The sequence below is a fragment of the Oncorhynchus mykiss genome, chromosome 29 (genome assembly GCF_057628025.1).
Source record: "Oncorhynchus mykiss isolate SJ-2025 chromosome 29, ASM5762802v1, whole genome shotgun sequence".
Classification (NCBI taxonomy): domain Eukaryota; kingdom Metazoa; phylum Chordata; class Actinopteri; order Salmoniformes; family Salmonidae; genus Oncorhynchus; species Oncorhynchus mykiss.
This window is the reverse complement of record NC_143050.1, coordinates 43,214,980-43,233,964: the sequence shown is the minus strand read 5'-3', so window position 1 is coordinate 43,233,964 and position 18,985 is coordinate 43,214,980. Positions and strand designations below refer to the sequence as shown.

At 45.2% G+C, this 18,985-nt stretch overlaps 2 protein-coding genes across 9 annotated transcripts in view; both read left to right on the top strand.

The window, feature by feature from the left end:
- Positions 1–14,788, top strand: part of LOC110509516 (metal transporter CNNM4) — a 39,588-nt gene extending 24,800 nt beyond the window's left edge. Inside the window, exons 5-8 of one of the 5 annotated variants that reach the window (XM_036967432.2) lie at positions 1,615–1,711; positions 4,318–4,407; positions 8,004–8,179; positions 10,230–13,591. In XM_036967432.2, the coding sequence (XP_036823327.1) occupies positions 1,615–1,711; positions 4,318–4,407; positions 8,004–8,179; positions 10,230–10,844 (978 nt within the window). In that variant the 3' untranslated portion in view covers positions 10,845–13,591. Of the gene's footprint in view, positions 1–1,614; positions 1,801–4,317; positions 4,408–8,003; positions 8,180–10,229 lie in introns of those variants that run through there. The other 4 variants (XM_036967434.2, XR_016493424.1, XR_016493425.1 and 1 more) reach the window with 4 other exon arrangements.
- Positions 14,789–15,713: 925 nt separating this feature from the next.
- The window catches only part of LOC110509558 (metal transporter CNNM3), a 29,301-nt gene continuing 26,029 nt past the window's right edge, over positions 15,714–18,985 (top strand). For 3 of the 4 annotated variants that reach the window (XM_021590497.3, XM_021590501.3, XM_021590499.3), the window contains exons 1-5: positions 15,714–16,561; positions 16,857–17,051; positions 17,684–17,823; positions 18,258–18,434; positions 18,777–18,934. In XM_021590497.3, the coding sequence (XP_021446172.2) occupies positions 15,848–16,561; positions 16,857–17,051; positions 17,684–17,823; positions 18,258–18,434; positions 18,777–18,934 (1,384 nt within the window). In that variant the 5' untranslated portion in view covers positions 15,714–15,847. The remainder of the gene's footprint in view (positions 16,562–16,856; positions 17,052–17,683; positions 17,824–18,257; positions 18,435–18,776; positions 18,935–18,985) is intronic. The other variant, XM_021590502.3, reaches the window with a different exon arrangement.

Sequence of the window (18,985 nt, the reverse complement as noted above, 5' to 3'; positions counted from 1 at the left end):
AGTGTGTGTGTGTTAATGTATGTCAAACTACTCATCAGTGTGTGTGTTCATGTATGTCAAACTACTCATCAGTGTGTGTTAATGTATGTCAAACTACTCATCAGTGTGTGTGTGTTAATGTATGTCAAACTACTCATCAGTGTGTGTGTTAATGTATGTCACTACTCATCAGTGTGTGTGTTAATGTATGTCACTACTCATCAGTGTGTGTGTTAATGTATGTCAAACTACTCATCAGTGTGTGTTAATGTATGTCAAACTACTCATCAGTGTGTGTGTGTTAATGTATGTCAAACTACTCATCAGTGTGTGTGTTAATGTATGTCACTACTCATCAGTGTGTGTTAATGTATGTCACTACTCATCAGTGTGTGTGTGTTAATGTATGTCAAACTACTCATCAGTGTGTGTGTGTTAATGTATGTCAAACTACTCATCAGTGTGTGTGTTCATGTATGTCACTACTCATCAGTGTGTGTGTTAATGTATGTCAAACTACTCATCAGTGTGTGTGTTCATGTATGTCAAACTACTCATCAGTGTGTGTTAATGTATGTCAAACTACTCATCAGTGTGTGTGTTCATGTATGTCACTACTCATCAGTGTGTGTGTTAATGTATGTCACTACTCATCAGTGTGTGTTAATGTATGTCAAACTACTCATCAGTGTGTGTTAATGTATGTCAAACTACTCATCAGTGTGTGTGTTCATGTATGTCAAACTACTCATCAGTGTGTGTGTGTTAATGTATGTCAAACTACTCATCAGTGTGTGTGTAATGTATGTCACTACTCATCAGTGTGTGTGTTAATGTATGTCACTACTCATCAGTGTGTGTGTTAATGTATGTCAAACTACTCATCAGTGTGTGTGTTAATGTATGTCACTACTCATCAGTGTGTGTGTTAATGTATGTCAAACTACTCATCAGTGTGTGTGTTAATGTATGTCAAACTACTCATCAGTGTGTGTGTTCATGTATGTCAAACTACTCATCAGTGTGTGTGTGTTAATGTATGTCACTACTCATCAGTGTGTGTGTTAATGTATGTCAAACTACTCATCAGTGTGTGTGTTAATGTATGTCAAACTACTCATCAGTGTGTGTGTTAATGTATGTCAAACTACTCATCAGTGTGTGTGTGTGTGTGTTAATGTATGTCACTACTCATCAGTGTGTGTGTTCATGTATGTCACTACTCATCAGTGTGTGTGTTCATGTATGTCAAACTACTCATCAGTGTGTGTGTTAATGTATGTCACTACTCATCAGTGTGTGTGTTAATGTATGTCACTACTCATCAGTGTGTGTGTTCATGTATGTCAAACTACTCATCAGTGTGTGTTAATGTATGTCACTACTCATCAGTGTGTGTGTTAATGTATGTCAAACTACTCATCAGTGTGTGTGTTAATGTATGTCAAACTACTCATCAGTGTGTGTGTGTGTGTGTTAATGTATGTCAAACTACTCATCCGTGTGTGTGTGTTAATGTATGTCAAAGTACTCATCAGTGTGTGGCTATGTATCTTTATTTCATTGGTTTACTTTTTGTTCACAGCACAAGTCAAAGTGTGAAAATTGCTTTGAAACTCTGTGTGTGTTCCTCAGGGGCGAGTGGAGGTGGAGGCTGGAAACGAGAACATGAAGTTTGAGACAGGACCCTTCTCCTACTATGGAGTCATGGCTCTTAGCTCACCATCACTGGGTGAGCGCACACACACGTAATTGATATATGATCAGACCACAGACACAAGCAATGCACGTAAACACTGGTACAGAGATACACACACACACACACACACAGACGCTCTCTCTTTCTCCCCCTTTCTCTCTCATACACACATGCACAAACAATGTGATAACTTTCGGTGCGCTTGCCTCTGTCTAAACTTGTTTCAGTCAGATAGTGTTTCTGGTCTTCAGCATTTCGGCCTTCAATTTTTATTCCTGAAACACCAGCTTCGCTGACCAACATCCAGAAATGCTCAACTCAAACACCCACACACCAGAAGGGATGGGGGAAATGCTCAACTAGCACTGTGCACAGCTCACAATGAAATGTGTGTTAGCTCCCAAGTAGGTGAGGGTGTGTAATCACTTAGGTTTTAGGAGATCCAACAGACAGACGTGATCTACAGCTGATGTAATAAACAGGAAGACAAACGTACACCGCTGTTACCTAAGGGCTGTTGCGGTGACCGTATTACCGCCACACCGGCGAATCAAATTCCACGTGACCATTCGGTCACGGTTGCTAGGCTTCTCCAAGCTCTGATGCTGCTGATGGACATTAGTGGCCTACCAAACTTGCTAACTGCCTGATACTTCGCACTCTATTGTCCCTCTAATCACTCTGATATCAGTGCAAATGTAATCAAAAATCTAATCAAAGACTGAGAGAGCCCATGAGTTCAAGTTGCGCAACATTTCTATAGGCTATGCAATTCCCAGAGAAACAGAGTAAATGCCTTTTGTTAAAGGGTGGGAGGATCCCATCAGCTTTCTATAGGCTAGGCCAAATTTCCCACATATTATTTAGTATATTTAAAGACAAGATCAAGAATAATCTGATGGGTGACAATATTACCTATATTTTTGCGACTTTTTCGAATCATAGTCGCACACCTCATGTAGCCTGGCCCATAGGCCTGTATGTTTTTGTTAAGGTTTCTATCACAACTGAAGTGGCCAAATAACTTCTCAATATTAAGCAAATTAATCCGATTTACAAGGGCATACATAAGCAGCGTGTGAGTTTCGAGTTTGGGGAAGATGGTTTTCACCATAAAAGTACACATTTATGATAAAAGCATGACATTGATAATGGCGTTTTCCCGCTAATGGAACATTCCTGCTTATAACTTACTGCTGTGTGAGCACATTGCTGTGCTTATAATGTGAGGAAATAAACTATTAGTCTATCAACATTTTAAGCTAAACGTTCTGTTCTGTTGCGTTTGCCTCATTACTTTAAAAAGGGTTTTTGACGCTAGTGGTTGTATTCATGTGGGATCTATCGTATCCCACAACTGTCCCAGTTTGGAATATTTCTCGCACAGAATAGAATAGGTCAGTTTTTGTACTATGGAGGATAGTAGATTTCAATTTTGTGATCGCCACAGCCCTAGTGTCACCTATAAAGAACAAGGTGTTTGTGTGTGTGTGTGTGTGTGCGCCAATGATTGGGGTGTGTGCATATCTGAGAGAGCTTAGTTGGCTGGAGGATGATGCCACAGTGCTGGAACTGTAGTGTGGGTGTGTGTGTAATGGATGTCACACACACACATTTGGATACAGAGAGCAGTGTTTAGTCCCAGGACAGGACACTTTCGCTCTAGAAGTTTAAATAGGAGAAAGAAGTCAAGATGCTTTAGAGACGCTGATGACACCTAGTGGTCAGATACCAGTATGACTAGCAGCCATAGCTGCTCTGAAATATGTTATTTGACTAGGCAAGTCCATTAAGAACAAATTCTTATTTACAATGACGGCCAAACCTGGACGACGCTGGGCCAATTGTATGCCGCCCTATGGGACTCCCAATCACGGCCGGTTGTGAAACAGCGTGGAATCAAACCAGGGTGTCTGTAGTGACTCTTCGTGCCTTAGACCGCAGCAGCACTCGGAAGCTAATGTCATAGAAATGGTTGGAGGTGAGCTTTCAATGTTGCCAGTAGTGTAGTACCTCTGTAGATGGTGCTACACATGCAGGCATGAGCAGAGTAGGTTCTGGTTTTCAAAAGCCTTTTAAATGTTAAATCATAAGATTACAGTTGGATGACAAACTGGTTCTCTCTTTCTCTCTCTGTGATAGTCTTCTCTGTGCTTTGTGTGCGCAGCATCTATGTAATGTGTGTGTGCATGCGCTATATGATGTGTACTGTACTACTGCCTACATGTGTCAAACTGTCCAACTCATGTCAGCGTCTGATGTCACTCAGTTACGCCCCTCCCATTGGGCTATCTGCCCCCTCCAATCCGACAGCAGGCCTTCGTTGACCTGTGAAAATGACGAGTCACCCGTGGCGAATCTGAAATTGCATCCTATCCCCTATGTAGTGCACTCCTTTATGCCATAGCCTTATGTGGCTAATCCTGGCCAAAAGTAGTGCACTATAATAGGGAATGGAGTGCCATTTTGGACACAGCCTCAGTGAATGGTTCACTAAATGATGTATTGAGGTGAAAATGTCAATGTGCTCTGAAGGAGAAAGGTTTGTGTCTTCAGGGCACCCTACAGTGCTATTACTGCCTATCGATGATTAAACGAGAGCGTCTTTCTCTCTCCCCCTTCTCCCACCCTTCGCTCAGCCGTAACTCCCCCTCTCTCCCCATCAGTGGCGTCCCCTCCTCCACGACGTCTCTCTTTAAAGAGATTCTCTCTGTTCTCTCGCTTCCCAGGTAAAGAACCAACCGCCCCGAGGGGAGGGGTAACATGAGGGAGGGAGGGGCCACTTTTTATGCCAAGATCACCTTTTTTGTTTCCCTCCCATCATCCTCTTCTTCAGAGCCCTGCTCCAGCAAGTACAACCTGATAGGCAGATCCACTGGAATATCAATACTTTACATTTAGGGTCAGTTATACCAAGACTTTTCTCTGAAGTAGAATAAAATAGGAAAACGTTCTACTCTTACCTTCCAAGATTTTATTCTTCTCTCATTCTGTGTTTGTATTTATTCCCTTTCGAAACCAAAGGGTGCAAAGCCTAATCTAATCAGGCCTTACTGTGAGTTGGCTACCGAGAGCATTAGTTAGAGCAGAGTTTCCCATACTCGGTTCTGGGGCCCCCCCCCTGGGGGCACGTTTTGGTTTATGCCCTAGCACTGCACAGCTGGTTCAAATAACCAACTCATCATCAAGCTTTGATTATTTAAACCGGCTTGGGAAATCCTGCTCTACAACGCTCTCCTCCAGAACTCGATAGCCGACTCACAGTAGCCCGGTTAAACACTGCACTCGTTATTGTTTCACTTAATGTCACTGGTTTGACGACTCACAGGACCGTAATGGTTAAACGTTGAATGCCGCTCGAGATGAGTCAGCTGCGCTAATCCTAGCTAATAGTGTATAGTTAGCCTAATTTTTGCGTCTAATACTATTTATTGCTGATTTACGCTCCACTATACCCTCTGGTGGAGTTGGATGGTATTGAATTAATAGGTTGGTGGAAAAGCCGGTGCTCTGCAGTGGTCTCTCTCTTAGTGACTGAGTGATGTGGTGAGGTTCTACTTGCAGTTCTTACTCGGCCGATGACTGCTGATGATGGCAGCTGAGCCCTATGTGCTTTTGACAGATTGTATGCCACATCAGGTCACATCAGTGGGTTTGTCCTCAGTCAGCAGGACAGGACAGGGCAGCAGAGCAGCCTGGGACAACGTCACTCAGTTGACAGGCCCTGTTCCAATAAGGTAAGGGTTAAGATGAAGTTACATGCATATTATGCGTCTTTCCTTTCTTCCTTTCTTTCCTTCCTTCCTTGGTCTCTTCCTTGGAATACTCACTGATCTGGTTTCCTCAGTACTGCTTTCACCAGTGACATGGAAGGAAGGAAGGAAGGAAGGAAGGAAGGAAGGATGGATGGAGGGAAAGAAAGAAGGAAGGAAGGAAACATTATCGTCAGATAATTTCTTCAGACCTGTGGCAGAGCTGGACTCTACAGTACCGACTGAGGAAGAGGAGGAATAGAGGAGGAAGGAAGAAACTTGCTGGATGGGGCTCTAGGTGGAGCCACTCTGCTCCACGGCACTACTTCTCATATCTGACCTCTAACCCCTACTAGTTGCCCTAACCACTGGTCCAGGGTCAGATGTTTCCTTATTACCGCATTGGTTACATTTTGGGTAATCTGATACTAGGTCTGTGGTTAAAGGCATCTTCTACTGTATCTTGTGCGACTACCTGATCCTGTCACTAGCATAGAATTAGAGTTCTATGGTCACTACTCACTCACTTCACAGAAATCACCAAACTACTTCTGACCCACTCACTACTTCCTGTACCATATAGTTCCCTAACCCCTTCCCCTAGGCACTAGATCTGAAAAGAGCATAGGCAATAGGATGACAGTTCAACCCAGCCTACCAAAAGACACGGTGATACTATTACCAATTTGTCAATATCTATCCAATGTTTTTAGATGTGTGCCTAGAAGGAACGAGCTAGGGGTCAAAATTGGAACAGGGCATGCATCACTCACTACACACTCCTTAACCCCAACTTACCCAACCACAAGCACTCATACACAGTTACGACCCCCCAATTCCCCCCATGCCAATTAGAGCCTCATTTGCATGGCATGCCTGGCGAGCCAATCTCTGAGCCACGGTGAACGCTCAGGAACACCAAAACGCCCACAGGTGACTTGGTTAAGCATAGAACCATCGTTGATTGGTTGCCATAATGCCATTTCTCCTGATCCTGGCTGTTGATTGGTCCCCATCACCCCCTATCCTTGATGTGATATGGGGAAGCCTGGCACCTGATAAAATCCCTCCCTCCCAGCATATAATCATAATTTAACCCCACCCTCCTCTGTAATCACCAATCATACTCAACCTTCATCTTTGGGTGTGCATACGTTTGTGTTGCTGTGTTGTGCATATACCTGTTGCTCTCTGTGATGCTGTGTGTATACATTTGCATCGCTGTGTGTACAATGCCGTGAAAAACTATTTGCCCCCTTTCAAACATTCTCGATTTTAACATATTTTTATCAGATCTTCAACCAAAACCTCATTTTAGATAAAGGGAACCTGAGTGAACAAATAACACAACATGGTGATACTTGTTTAACTTATGCGACACCCAATGCCGCTGTGTGAAAAGTTTTTGTACCCTTACACTCAGTGAACTGGTTGTGCCATCTTTATCTACAATGGCTGCAACCAAACGCTTCCTGAAGTTGTTGTACCCTTACACTCAGTGAACTGGTTGTGCCATCTTTATCTACAATGGCTGCAACCAAACGCTTCCTGAAGTTGTTGTACCCTTACACTCAGTGAACTGGTTGTGCCATCTTTATCTACAATGGCTGCAACCAAACGCTTCCTGAAGTTGTTGTACCCTTACACTCAGTGAACTGGTTGTGCCATCTTTATCTACAATGGCTGCAACCAAACGCTTCCTGAAGTTGTTGTACCCTTACACTCAGTGAACTGGTTGTGCCATCTTTATCTACAATGGCTGCAACCAAACGCTTCCTGAAGTTGTTGTACCCTTACACTCAGTGAACTGGTTGTGCCATCTTTATCTACAATGGCTGCAACCAAACGCTTCCTGAAGTTGCCGATCAGTCTCACGCCTCCAGTACCAGTCAAAAGTTTGGACACACATGCATTCGAGGTGTCTACCTCATGAAGCTAGTTGAGAGAATGCCAAGAGTGTGCAAAGGGACTTTGACTAGTTCATTCCAAAACAGAACAAAATATTGCTTTTCAGCCATTCTGATGCAGACTTGCGTGTGTGATTTTGATCGTTGTCTTGCTGTACTTTCACTTCAAACCATGCACCTAGTGCCTGAGATTCTCCCTCTGTAAGATGGAGCAACTGCTTTTCACACAGGGGCGTTTGGTGTTGCATAACTTGGTTTCTGAAATAAAAGTATCAAAATGTTATTTGTCCACGTTTTCATGGCACTGTAGGTGTGACAGCACGTGTTGCATGTTCACTAACCGCCAGTATCCATCTAGTGATCCAAACCATGCTGTAGTGTTTTTCATTAACTTAATGTCTCTGTCGTTGCTGTCAGCCGTGCCAAATACTGTTTATGTTGCTCTGGCTGCTCTCACTATAATCATATCCTCCTACTGTCTACCCCATCAATGGACAATCTCATTCTCTTTTCATGTTATTTGCTTTAATTCACTGTTCTGTGTGCGCCTGAATGTGCATGTGTGTGTTTATGTACTGTGTGTGCCCGTGGGAATGTGCGTGTTTGTGTACTTCGTGTGTGTGGGTTATCTCCAGCTCACCCTGTCTCTCCCTCTCCGTATCTCAGAGTTCCGTTCTCCTACTCACGCGAGCGGTCTGAACCGCTCTGCGTCGCTAAGCTGCACTGAGCGTGGCGCTTCCGGAGAATGCGGCTCAGTAACTGCTAGCAACACGCAGCTCACCGCCTGCCAGTACACACCAGACTTCTACGTACGGGCTCTCACTGACCTGCAATATGTCAAGGTAACACACTCACCTTTAACCTCTTAGAGCTCTAGGGGCGCTATTTCATTTTTGGATAAAAAACGTTCCCGTTTTAAGCGCGATATTTTGTCACGAAAAGATGCTCGACTATGCATATTCTTGACAGTTTTGGAAAGAAAACACTCTGAAGTTTCAGAATCTGCAAAGATTTTGTCTGTAAGTGCCCCAGAACTCATTCTACAGGCGAAACCAAGATGATGCATCACCCAGGAATTAGCAGAATTTCTGAAGCTCTGTTTTCCATTCTCTCCTTATATGGCTGTGATTGCGCAACGAATGAGCCTACACTTTCTGTCGTTCGCCCAAGGTCTTAGCAGCATTGTGACGTATTTGTAGGCATATCATTGGAAGATTGGCCATAAGAGACTACATTTTCCAGAGGTCCGCCCGGTGTCCTTTGTCTAAATTTGTGCGTAATCTTCAGGTGCGGTCATTTTCTCCTGGGATTCAGGAGAGAAAGCATGTTTCCAAGAACGATGTATCAATGAAGAGATATGTGAAAAACACCTTGAGGCTTGATTCTAAAAAACGTTTGCCATGTTTTCAGTCGATATTATGGAGTTAATTTGGAAAAAAGTTTGCGTTTTGAGGACTGAATATATGGATTTTTTTTGGTAGCCAAATGTGATGTATAAAACGGAGCTATTTCTAATACACAAGGAATCTTTTTGGAAAAACTGAGCATCTGCTATCTAACTGAGAGTATCCTCATTGAAAACATCAGAAGTTCTTCAAAGGTAAATGATTTTATTTGAAGGCTTTTATGTTTTTGTTAATGTTGCGTGCTGGATGCTAACGCTAATGCTAACGCTAAATGCTAACGCGAAATGCTAACTCTAGCTAGCTACTTTTACACAAATGATTGTTTTCCTATGGTTGAGAAGCATATTTTGAAAATCTGAGATGACAGTGTTGTTTACAAAAGGCTAAGCTTGAGAGATGGCATATTTATTTCATTTCATTTGCGATTTTCATAAATAGTTAACGTTGTGTTATGCTAATGAGCTTGCTGATAGATTTACACAATCCTGGATACAGGGGTTTTTTCATAGCTAAACGTGACGCAGAAAACGGAGCGATTTGTCCTAAACAAATAATCTTTCAGGAAAAACTGAACATTTGCTATCTGAGAGTCTCCTCATTGAAAACATCTGAAGTTCTTCAAAGGTAAATGATTTTTTTGAATGCTTTTCTGTTTTTTTGTGTAAATGTTGCCAGCTGAATGCTAATGCTAAATGCTACGTTAGCCATCAATACTGTTACACAAATGCTTGTTTTGCAATGGTTGAGAAGCATATTTTGAAAATCTGAGATGACAGTGTTGTTAACAAAAGGCTAAGCTTGAGAGATGGCATATTTATTTCATTTCATTTGCGATTTTCATGAATAGTTAACGTTGCGTTATGGTAATGAGCTTGAGTCTGTATTCACGAACCCGGATCCGGGATGGGGAGATCAGAAAGGTTAACCTCTAACCCCTGCCAGTGCCATGGAAAAACTACAATGGGAAAAGGCCCTATTTCTACAGTTTTGTTAAAAAGTGACTTTTCAAATGCCTGTGCTGCAGAAATTGTAAGCCGTTAAGGTGACAAACTCTCTCGCCAGAGTGACGCCGCCAGTCGCCAAATTCTTGTTTACAATCATCTAAGACGGACCCATGTAATGAAACGGTGACCTGAAATATTTCAGAAATTAGCCCAGACATTTCAGCCCACTATTCAGCCCACTATTCAGCTCTGCTGAGAAGCCTTTTACCAGCCCAACTGAATGGCCAGCAGTGGTGTAGTGGAGGGTAAGCACACGTAAACGCTGTTTATGCAGCTTTTTTATTTTGCAGGAGCGTTTACCCACCTTTTGCAGGAAAAAATGCATTCAAAGTAGAGGGAGTGTTACATCTCTGAGGACCAGTGCACCCTGGGTTGTCCCTGTGATGATGATTGGCTGTTCATTACCTCTTATACCATGACGCCATACTCTCTCAAAGCACGCTTTGCTGTCTCTCTCATATCCTTGTTTTTCCTCTCCTCAGATCACTCGTTCTCAGTACCAGAATGGTCTGCTGGCGTCGAGGCTGGACAGCACCCCCCAGTCCCCCGAGGGCAGCCACCCCCGTCTGGACAGCACCTCTGCGCTCCCCATCACCCCACCAGCCCCTCCCCGCACCCCCCTCCCCCTGGCCACCACACCTTTCAAGCGCCCCCTTGCTCTCCCCCATCCCACCCCCCCTCCCACCAGCCGTACCCCCTTACCCCAAACCACCACCCCCACTCAAGTCAACCCCCGCCCGGCCCTGCCTCAATCCACCCCTCCTCCCACCAAAGGCACCCCTCTTCCTCAAACACCTCCTCCTGCCTCCTCGGGTGCACGCACCACTCACCCGCCTCCGCCCTCCACCTCCTCTCTCCCCCACCCACCTCTTCCCTGCACCTCTCTGCCCCCCAAATCCCCCTCTTCCGCGAGGCAAGCGGGGGAGAATGGTCCGGGTGAGAAGACCTCTCTGCTGTCTGAGCAGCCGCAAAACTGCGTAAGCGGCACACGCAGGCCCAGCTACCCACAAACACACACGCAACACCCTCACACACACCAACACATGCACACACACGTGCACACCATCAGCCACGCACACACAGAGAGCACCATCTGACAACAATCCCTGTGGGGGGGGGGGGGGGGGGTTGTTAAGATTTGTAAAAAATGAATACACACAAGTTTTGTTGGCCGTGGACTGGAGCACTGGAAGATTCTAAGGTGCATTGTGGGAATACTCATGTCTCTGTCCTCCTATCCGCCCACCTACCTCTCAAGATGGGGGTGAAGAGAGAGCGTGACGGGCAACACTGGTGCATTACACACTTGTGCAGAGGTCCTTGTGTGTGATGCAGCTTGTCTCTGTCATACGGTTCAGTGCGTGTGTGTGCAATGTGTGTTTGACAGTTTTACGGTGGCTGCAGGCACAGTCTGGGATCAGCTTTGTTGGTGGGGAGGAGGGAGAGATAGACCACCATGTATAGCATGTTTATAATATGTGTTGATTCTCTGCACTTTGGTTGTCAGTATAAATAAATATAGAAATATAACCTGTAGTGACAGCAAATATGTTTTTAAAGAGAAATGTAGCGATATTTAGAGATTCATGCATTTTAGCTTAGTGTTCACTGTGAACTCTCATCTACACGCACCTGTGTTCTCTAAAACACTTTCTGTACCACTCCCCTCCCACATGCTCCGTTTCCATGGGAATTACATTCAACCCCCCCCTCCAATACAAATGGAACATTCTCAGGAGGGATTTTTTTTTGTGTCTGTTCTTTCTTCCAAATATGGCAATTTCCCAAAAACTTTAGTATTAGGAGATTGTTGAGTTTGGGGCCTGTTGACACGGGCTTGACAGGAGTGTAGCGGTTCGTGTGTGTACCTCCTGAGCTGTCTCTCATTTCGGAAAGTTTATGACCACTTGACCCTGTCAGGCCTATCAGGCTGGGGTGGAGGGCGGGGTTGCTGGAGGGGAGGAGTTGGCTGGCTAATTGACTGACAGCTGGGTTTGTTTACCATGATCCCACCTAACCAGAGATGTGAAGTATATTATATGATTAATTATTTAAATATGAATATATTTATTTTGCATTACAGATGACTTTTTTATGTATTTTGAGATTTATTTGATGTCAATGTTTTATATTGTATAGATTGTTTTTCTTTTGTTGAAGACTCTCAAAACTCCATGTACTGTGACTGATACTCCTGAACAGAGACTTTTCTACTGTACTGCAACCAACTCCCCCAGAACCTACAAACTCTCAAACACACCTAACTGAACAGAGCTCAATTCAACTATGATACTAGCTCCTCTTTCCTTTTGTATTATTGTATAATTTCATTATGATACTAGCTCAGCTTCCTATTTGTGAACATAGCTCAATTCAACTACAATACTAGCTCATTTTCCTGCTTGTATAATTTCACATAATAAGCAGTGGACTATCATTTGGGTGTCTGAGTTGCTGTGGTTTAACATGATTGGTTGCTTTGGAGTGTTATTGAGTGATGTCACAATGGAATATAGAAGTCACTGTTTTCAGGGGTGATGTCACTGTGGAGTTAAAATTCCACTTTGTGATGCCACAATGGAGTTGAGTTCAGAGTTTGTGTGTGATGTCACAGTGGAGTTTAGAATGGAGTTTTACTGTGTGATGATACAATCAGTGAGGGGTTGTTGCCACTGCTAATGACATGAAAAAAGGCACGCCACCTCCACCACAATGTTCCCTTACCATTTACATTGTAGGTACTCCAAAAAGACATTCCAAAAACAGGGGATCCACAATTGACCCTTCAGATTCAATCTGATGTAGGATTTATTGTGTGTATAAATGAAGCTGTTACACGCACTGTGCCCTGCCGTGCTGTCTTAGAGATGACTACATGTGTTTCCCTCACCATGCATTCTCTCTGGGTGGAGGGCAGACCACACATATAATGCTGCTATCATCTACCTATCTTGATCCCTAGAAATATATTATGAAGTGACAATGAAGTAACTCAAGCAACGGTCGACATGAAGGAAAAGAATGTACACATACACATGTATTTCTATGTAAATACATACCACTGATAAGAATATCACTTTAGAACAACGAGCGAGAACTGAGTATTTATTCCAAAGAATTTCTGTAAGGTCTGTTCCACAGGGACGAGTTCCTACCTGAGTTTTAAGAGTATATCCCCTCCTTAGAATTGGAATAAATAGAACGGACACACGCCCCTCCGTACAGGGTATTGAATGGGGTCGTCCATTCTAGGATTTCTAAGTCTATGGTTGGTGCAGCCTTACACACTACTACACACAAAAACCCTAGACCTGACTGCTGGTTCACATAGGTCACTTCATAGCATTGGGCCTTACTGGTTCCGTTACACCACTGGTCTAGTTCCCAGTCTAGCCACTGGTTGGCTGCGAAGGTCCTAGTCTACTGAGAACGGTCAGATTATGAACGTGTTGTTCGACTACTTAGAAATGTTGTATTTATTTGAAAAGTAATAATATTCTGTCATTTTTGTTCTGTGTTCTCTCATGTGAAACAGGCTTTTGTTTTTGACAGACAGTCATGTCTGTCAACGGGTTACTGGGACGAAGGAAGAGATTTGTTATATATTTCCTGCTTGTACTATGTTACTGTGAATACTACTGTATATTGTGAAGACATTGGCATTTGTCTACTATATTATCTGTGATGGGAGTGAGAGGGGGGATGCCTATATGGAACACATGTATAAAGTAACCTCTGTGAGAATACTTACCGGATATACAAACTTTTATCTCCTTCCACTGAGTCATTTTACTTGGAAGATATTGTATTAGCAATAAAATTATTGCTCTGTTTTGACCTCAAAGAACATTTCTACCTTTCTCTCAAATTCATTTTTCCCCCCCATTGAAGTAGCATGTAGTAGCATTCTGACCATGATTTATTGCAGCCGCTGTGTTAATGTAGCTGTTAGTTCGGTCTAGCCAGTCATAACATAAGCTACCTTGCCCTTCACTAGCACTCATCCTTTCTTTCATCTCCTTTCCTTTTCCACTCTTCTTTCCTCTCCTCTTCCTCCCTACTCTGCTACTTTCCTTACCCTCTCCCCCAGCTTCTCTCTCCTCACACCCCCACTTCTTCCCTTCTCCTGCCGGTCATGTTCTATTGACATTCCTTGACTGCTGGTCTGAACAGTCTTATAAGCTCTTTTTAATGTCCAGATCCTTCTAGCTGGTGGGTGGTTCCTGGCGGGAGGGCAAGGCTTAACTGGCAGCCAGGCTCTGCTCTGCTGTGTTGTTAGCTCAGCCCCAGTGTGATTATTCGACCTAAACGAGGAGGGTTTAAGAGTTCTGGTGCTGTATTCTCAGACCAGGGACAGCTTTTCCACTGTGTAGACAAAGGGGTGCCATACTAGCCTGGTCCCAGATCTGTTTGGGCTCTCCGCCAACTACTATATAGGAGATGGCACAAACAGATCTGGGTTCAGGCTGGTGCCATACTGCTAGACTGGGTGCTTGGGAACCAGAACCCTACAATGGAATAGAACACTGTCCTCCAAGAAGGATGTTTTTGTGCATCAATGATTATAAACACTACAGTCTAATACAGGTTACTCAGACAGAGATAAGCACACGAGTCCAGTGTCGGCCCCATATGTAAAAACGCACACTGAACAGTCTGACAGAGACTACGGGTCTGGCCTCCAGGCACACACACTATTCTCTCTCTCTGCTAGAGTCTTCCACAAGAAGCTGGTCAGTGATGAAGTTCTAAAGGTTATATTTATTAAAGTTGGGGGTTGGAGTGCTTGTTTTCAACAACTATGACTCATGTTTAATGACTGATCAGCGGTAAGTTCTGTGGTAGAGACTTTTCCCGGTCTGTTGTTTTCTTTTTTGGAGGGGGATGTTGATTTGAAGAGTAAATGCCTGTCACTTCATCTGACCCCTGGGGTTGTTCAACTTAAAGCAAAGTGTACATACTGTTTTATAATGACTTTGGAGGGAGCTGTGAAGAAGTCAACATGGGGTTAATAAACCTGAGTTATATTTCTCTACGTAAACTACTGTCTCCTGTGCTCTTTTAATTTGACTGTCTGTGTTCACTGTTTTTCTCACTTTAGTTGAGTCAAATGTACAAAAACAGAGGTTTCCCACAATTGCAATGTCAACAGTAGGTCACAAAGATTAGTGACTGTTGGCAAACAGTGGAGCTATGTGACAAAGTAGGCTAAGTAACAAAAGGTAAACAAAAATGCTCTGTGGTGCATGACTTCACAACAGCACAAAGTGATCTAGCTCAGTTTGTTGGGTACAAAGTATGCAGCGCAGTAGAAGTCTTCCACCACATGTCCATGCTGTGTGTTCATCTGGGTTACATGGTAACTACAGAGTTTGGCTCAGTGACAGGTGCTTCACGGGAATCCTTCATCAGTAACCATGTTTTAACTGACCCAGACTCTTTAGGATTCTCTTGTGAATGTATCCCAAAGTACACGGCTATGTATCAGAGGGAGCTGTCTGTGCACAGAGTATGATGACTTTGTCCCTAGTAGGTGCTGGTCTGTGTAAATTGTGTGCGCCCTCCCCAGAATAGTTGAGGTTAGGATTTAGGGAGGGAGGGTAAACTGATCCTGGATCTGTGTTTTCAATGCACAGAACAAAGCTGATGATAACAATGTCCATCAAACGAAGGAAAACAAAAAAAAAGCCCAGCAAATGGGTAGTTACAAAGTCGTTAGGCTGCCTAAGTAATCTCAATTATGCGTCAAGGAATATTGACGAAGACCCTTTAAATTTGACTTGTTTTCAAGACTCTCAAACAAAGATGGGCGTGGCACGATACTAATTTTCCCTGCACCCATTGGATGTCATCAGCCATGGACTCTCATTGGTTAATTTCTGAGAAGGTGGGTTTAGTTTGCGAGGAAAGTGCGTCCATTGTGGCTCTGAATGAGAGCTGCGGATGACACTAAACCAATGTCCTTTCTCCCCAAAATGGCGTCAAAAGGGAGCCAGTTTTTCTCTGAGCGCTGTGTGGCTCGCAGAGCCTCCGTGGGCGGGCAGCTGCGAGAGGGAAGCAGTCACATGATTCGCGCAGAGCCCAGCTGCCCAATTCCAATATGGTGGCCAGCTTGGCAGACCTACGGTTCTTGTTGATGATATTGTTGCTCTGCGGGAGGATCGGGGACGGCGCCTGCAGCCAGCAAGCCCCGCGCGTTCTGGGGTTGCGACTGGAGGACCCAGAAGGCCGGGTGTATATGAAGGAGAGGATCATCTCTGCGCCGCAAGGGGCCAGTTTCAAGCTCCGGCTGTTCGGCTCGGATCTGAATGGTACCTGGCCGTGGGTGGCGTTCGCTGGGGCTAGACTGGGAGAGGCCGGTGCGGTGGGGGATGCAGCCGACCCGTGTGGGCAGGAGACCCGCCGTGACACCTCCGCCTTCCAGGTCACCGGGGAGGTCACGGCGGACGAGGAGTACAGCGGGCTGATAGAGGTAAAGGTGCGGGACAAGAGCATTATGTCTCTCGCTGCAGGGGATGATGCCAACCCGACCTACCACCTGTGTGTGCTGAAGAGCGGGAGTTGGGTGTCAGTGGGACCGGACAGGCTGCGGATCAACAACGAAAATGGTCTCCCAGCGGACTACATCCCTCCGTGGGGTGTGGCGGTGCTGATTGTGCTGCTGATCCTGGTGTGTGGGGTGTTGAGGACTGTGAACCTCAGCCTGCTGTGGCTGGACCCTCTGGAGCTCTATGTCCTGCACAGCTGCGGCTCTGAGGAAGACAAACGGGCTGCCAAGCGCCTCGAGCCCATCCGGAGAAGGGGCAACTTCCTGGTGGGTCCCTAGTGTACACACACACAGTTAAACACCAGGATTTGGGGGGTCTCCAACTTTCACCAGTCCTGTAGAGCCAGGGTTCTGGGTATGCATGCAGGCTTTTGTTCCATCCCAGCACTAACGCACCTGTTTCAGATAATCAGCTGGTGTCTAGATTGGAACAAAAGCCTGCATGCATACCCAGTAGCTCTCCTGGACCGGAGACCCCTGCACTACCCTCAAGAATATTCAGATGTATGACATCTCTCTGGCTCCACACTATCTAACTCCACATCTCTCCACTCTCGGTTAGGTGTGTTCCCTGCTTTTCCTGTGCGCTCTGGGCCATTCGGTTCTAGGTGTGCTGCTCTACCGGGCCGTAGGTTCCATAGCGCCCACAGTCTTCACCAGCGGGTTCCTCATCTTCCTGGTGTCAGAGCTGGTTCCACACATAGTGTGTTCCGGCTACGGCTTCCAGCTGGCCCCAGGCCTCACCTGGCTGGCACAGGTCTGTAATGGAGACATTTTGAAAAAGCCAGGGTTGTGTTCATTAGGCATCAACCAGAAGGAGACAGACAGACAGGGACTACCTTGTTGTTTTCCATTTGAAGACCTATTCTGTTGCATGCCCTTAATGCAGTGGTTCTCATACCTTTCCTTGGGGACCCCTAGCCGTTACATGTATTTTATCAGTTCCAGACTTAGCACACCTGATTCAACTTGTCAACTCAGCCAAGCCTTTGGTCGTGTTCCTCCGCTCAGACGTGGTCGACACATGCCGGATCTTACAACTCCTGAATAGGTATTTTACGTATCAGCTAACCACATCATGTGTTATAGCAATGTAGTGCCCGACGGCACAGTCAGTGATGTGGCACTCGACCGTTGGTTCATGCGTGTAATGTCTGAGCAGGGGAACACGGCTCTTGACTAGGTGACTGAGGTGAGCTACTTCAGGGCTACAACAAAATTGTGACATGTCCGGGGATCCCTGAGGAGAGGTGTGAGAACCACTGCCCTAATGAACACACCCTCAGTTTCCTTTAGCCTCTGGTTGGACGGGTGGCGTCTAGGACCCTTTATCATACTTTTTCTTAATACAACATCATTGAACAGGCTCCTCCTTTCTCTAACTACCAGGTGTGTATGGTGCTGACGTGCCCACTGTCGTGCCCACTGGGCCTGGTGCTGGATCTGGCACTGAGGCGTGACATCAGCACCTGCGGCGTGAGGGAGAGGGCCATGGAGATGATACGCACCAATGTCAACGACCCCTACAGGTACCTGACACACACACACACACACACATACAGATGACCGTGTGTGTGTTGTGTTCATGGGTGGCACACACTGCTCTATGAATGGGGTGGCCAATGGGCGCAGGCTTTTGTTCCAGCCCAGCATTTTTTTATTTAACCAGGTAGGCTAGTTGAGAACAAGTTCTCATTTGCAACTGCGACCTGGCCAAGATAAAGCATAGCAGTATGAGCAGACAACACAGAGTTACACATGGAGTAAACAATTAACAAGTCCTGATCAGGTTGGTGAGTGCTGGGCTCTAAACAAAAGCTTTTACTCTCATAGCTCTCTAGCGCTGTAGTTCTCCTTCCTCTGCCTAGGGTGTTTTGAGCGTTTTGTAAAGTTATTTTGAAGGCCCTGTATATGATATCCATGTAATCCATCCATTGTCATCGTTGTTGTGATTCCATTGCAGTGAGTTTGTGAAGGAGGAGTTTAGCCGTGGTGCGCTGCGCAGTAAGACCGTGGACGACATCCTGACTCCGCTCAAGGACTGTTTCATGCTGTCTTCCACCGCTGTGCTGGACTTCTCCACCATGTCGGAGATCATGCAGAGTGGATACACACGTGTCCCAATCTACGAAGAGGAGAGGTGGGAAGATCTGACACGCACTTAAAGGGCCACACACACCAATGACTGGTTCTATGAATGGACAAAGCTATCGATCACGTGACACACATCTCGTCTATCATAAGCAATAATGGTTGCCATTGGTTGAAAAAAATATATATATTTACACAGATTGACCATGAAGATTGCCATTTGTCCATTCACTATAATGGGGGATCCCGTTTACTGCTTAAATGCGGACAGCCTAGACCTTCCGTGTTTTCAATGGGGGGCGGGAGGGGGGGGCAGGCAGTCATTCATTCTCCCCTGACGCACACACGCATGCATGCACACACTAACAGGTATCTAATGTAATTTACCCAGGTCCAACATCGTGGAGATACTGTACGTGAAGGACCTGGCTCTGGTCGACCCTGATGACTGTACTCCCATGACAACTATCACCAAGTTCTACAATCACCCACTGCACTTTGTCTTCAACGACACCAAACTGGACGCCATGCTGGAGGAGTTCAAGAAAGGTGAGACTGTGCATGCTTGCGTGCACGCGCACGTGGTGATAGTTTTAGAAA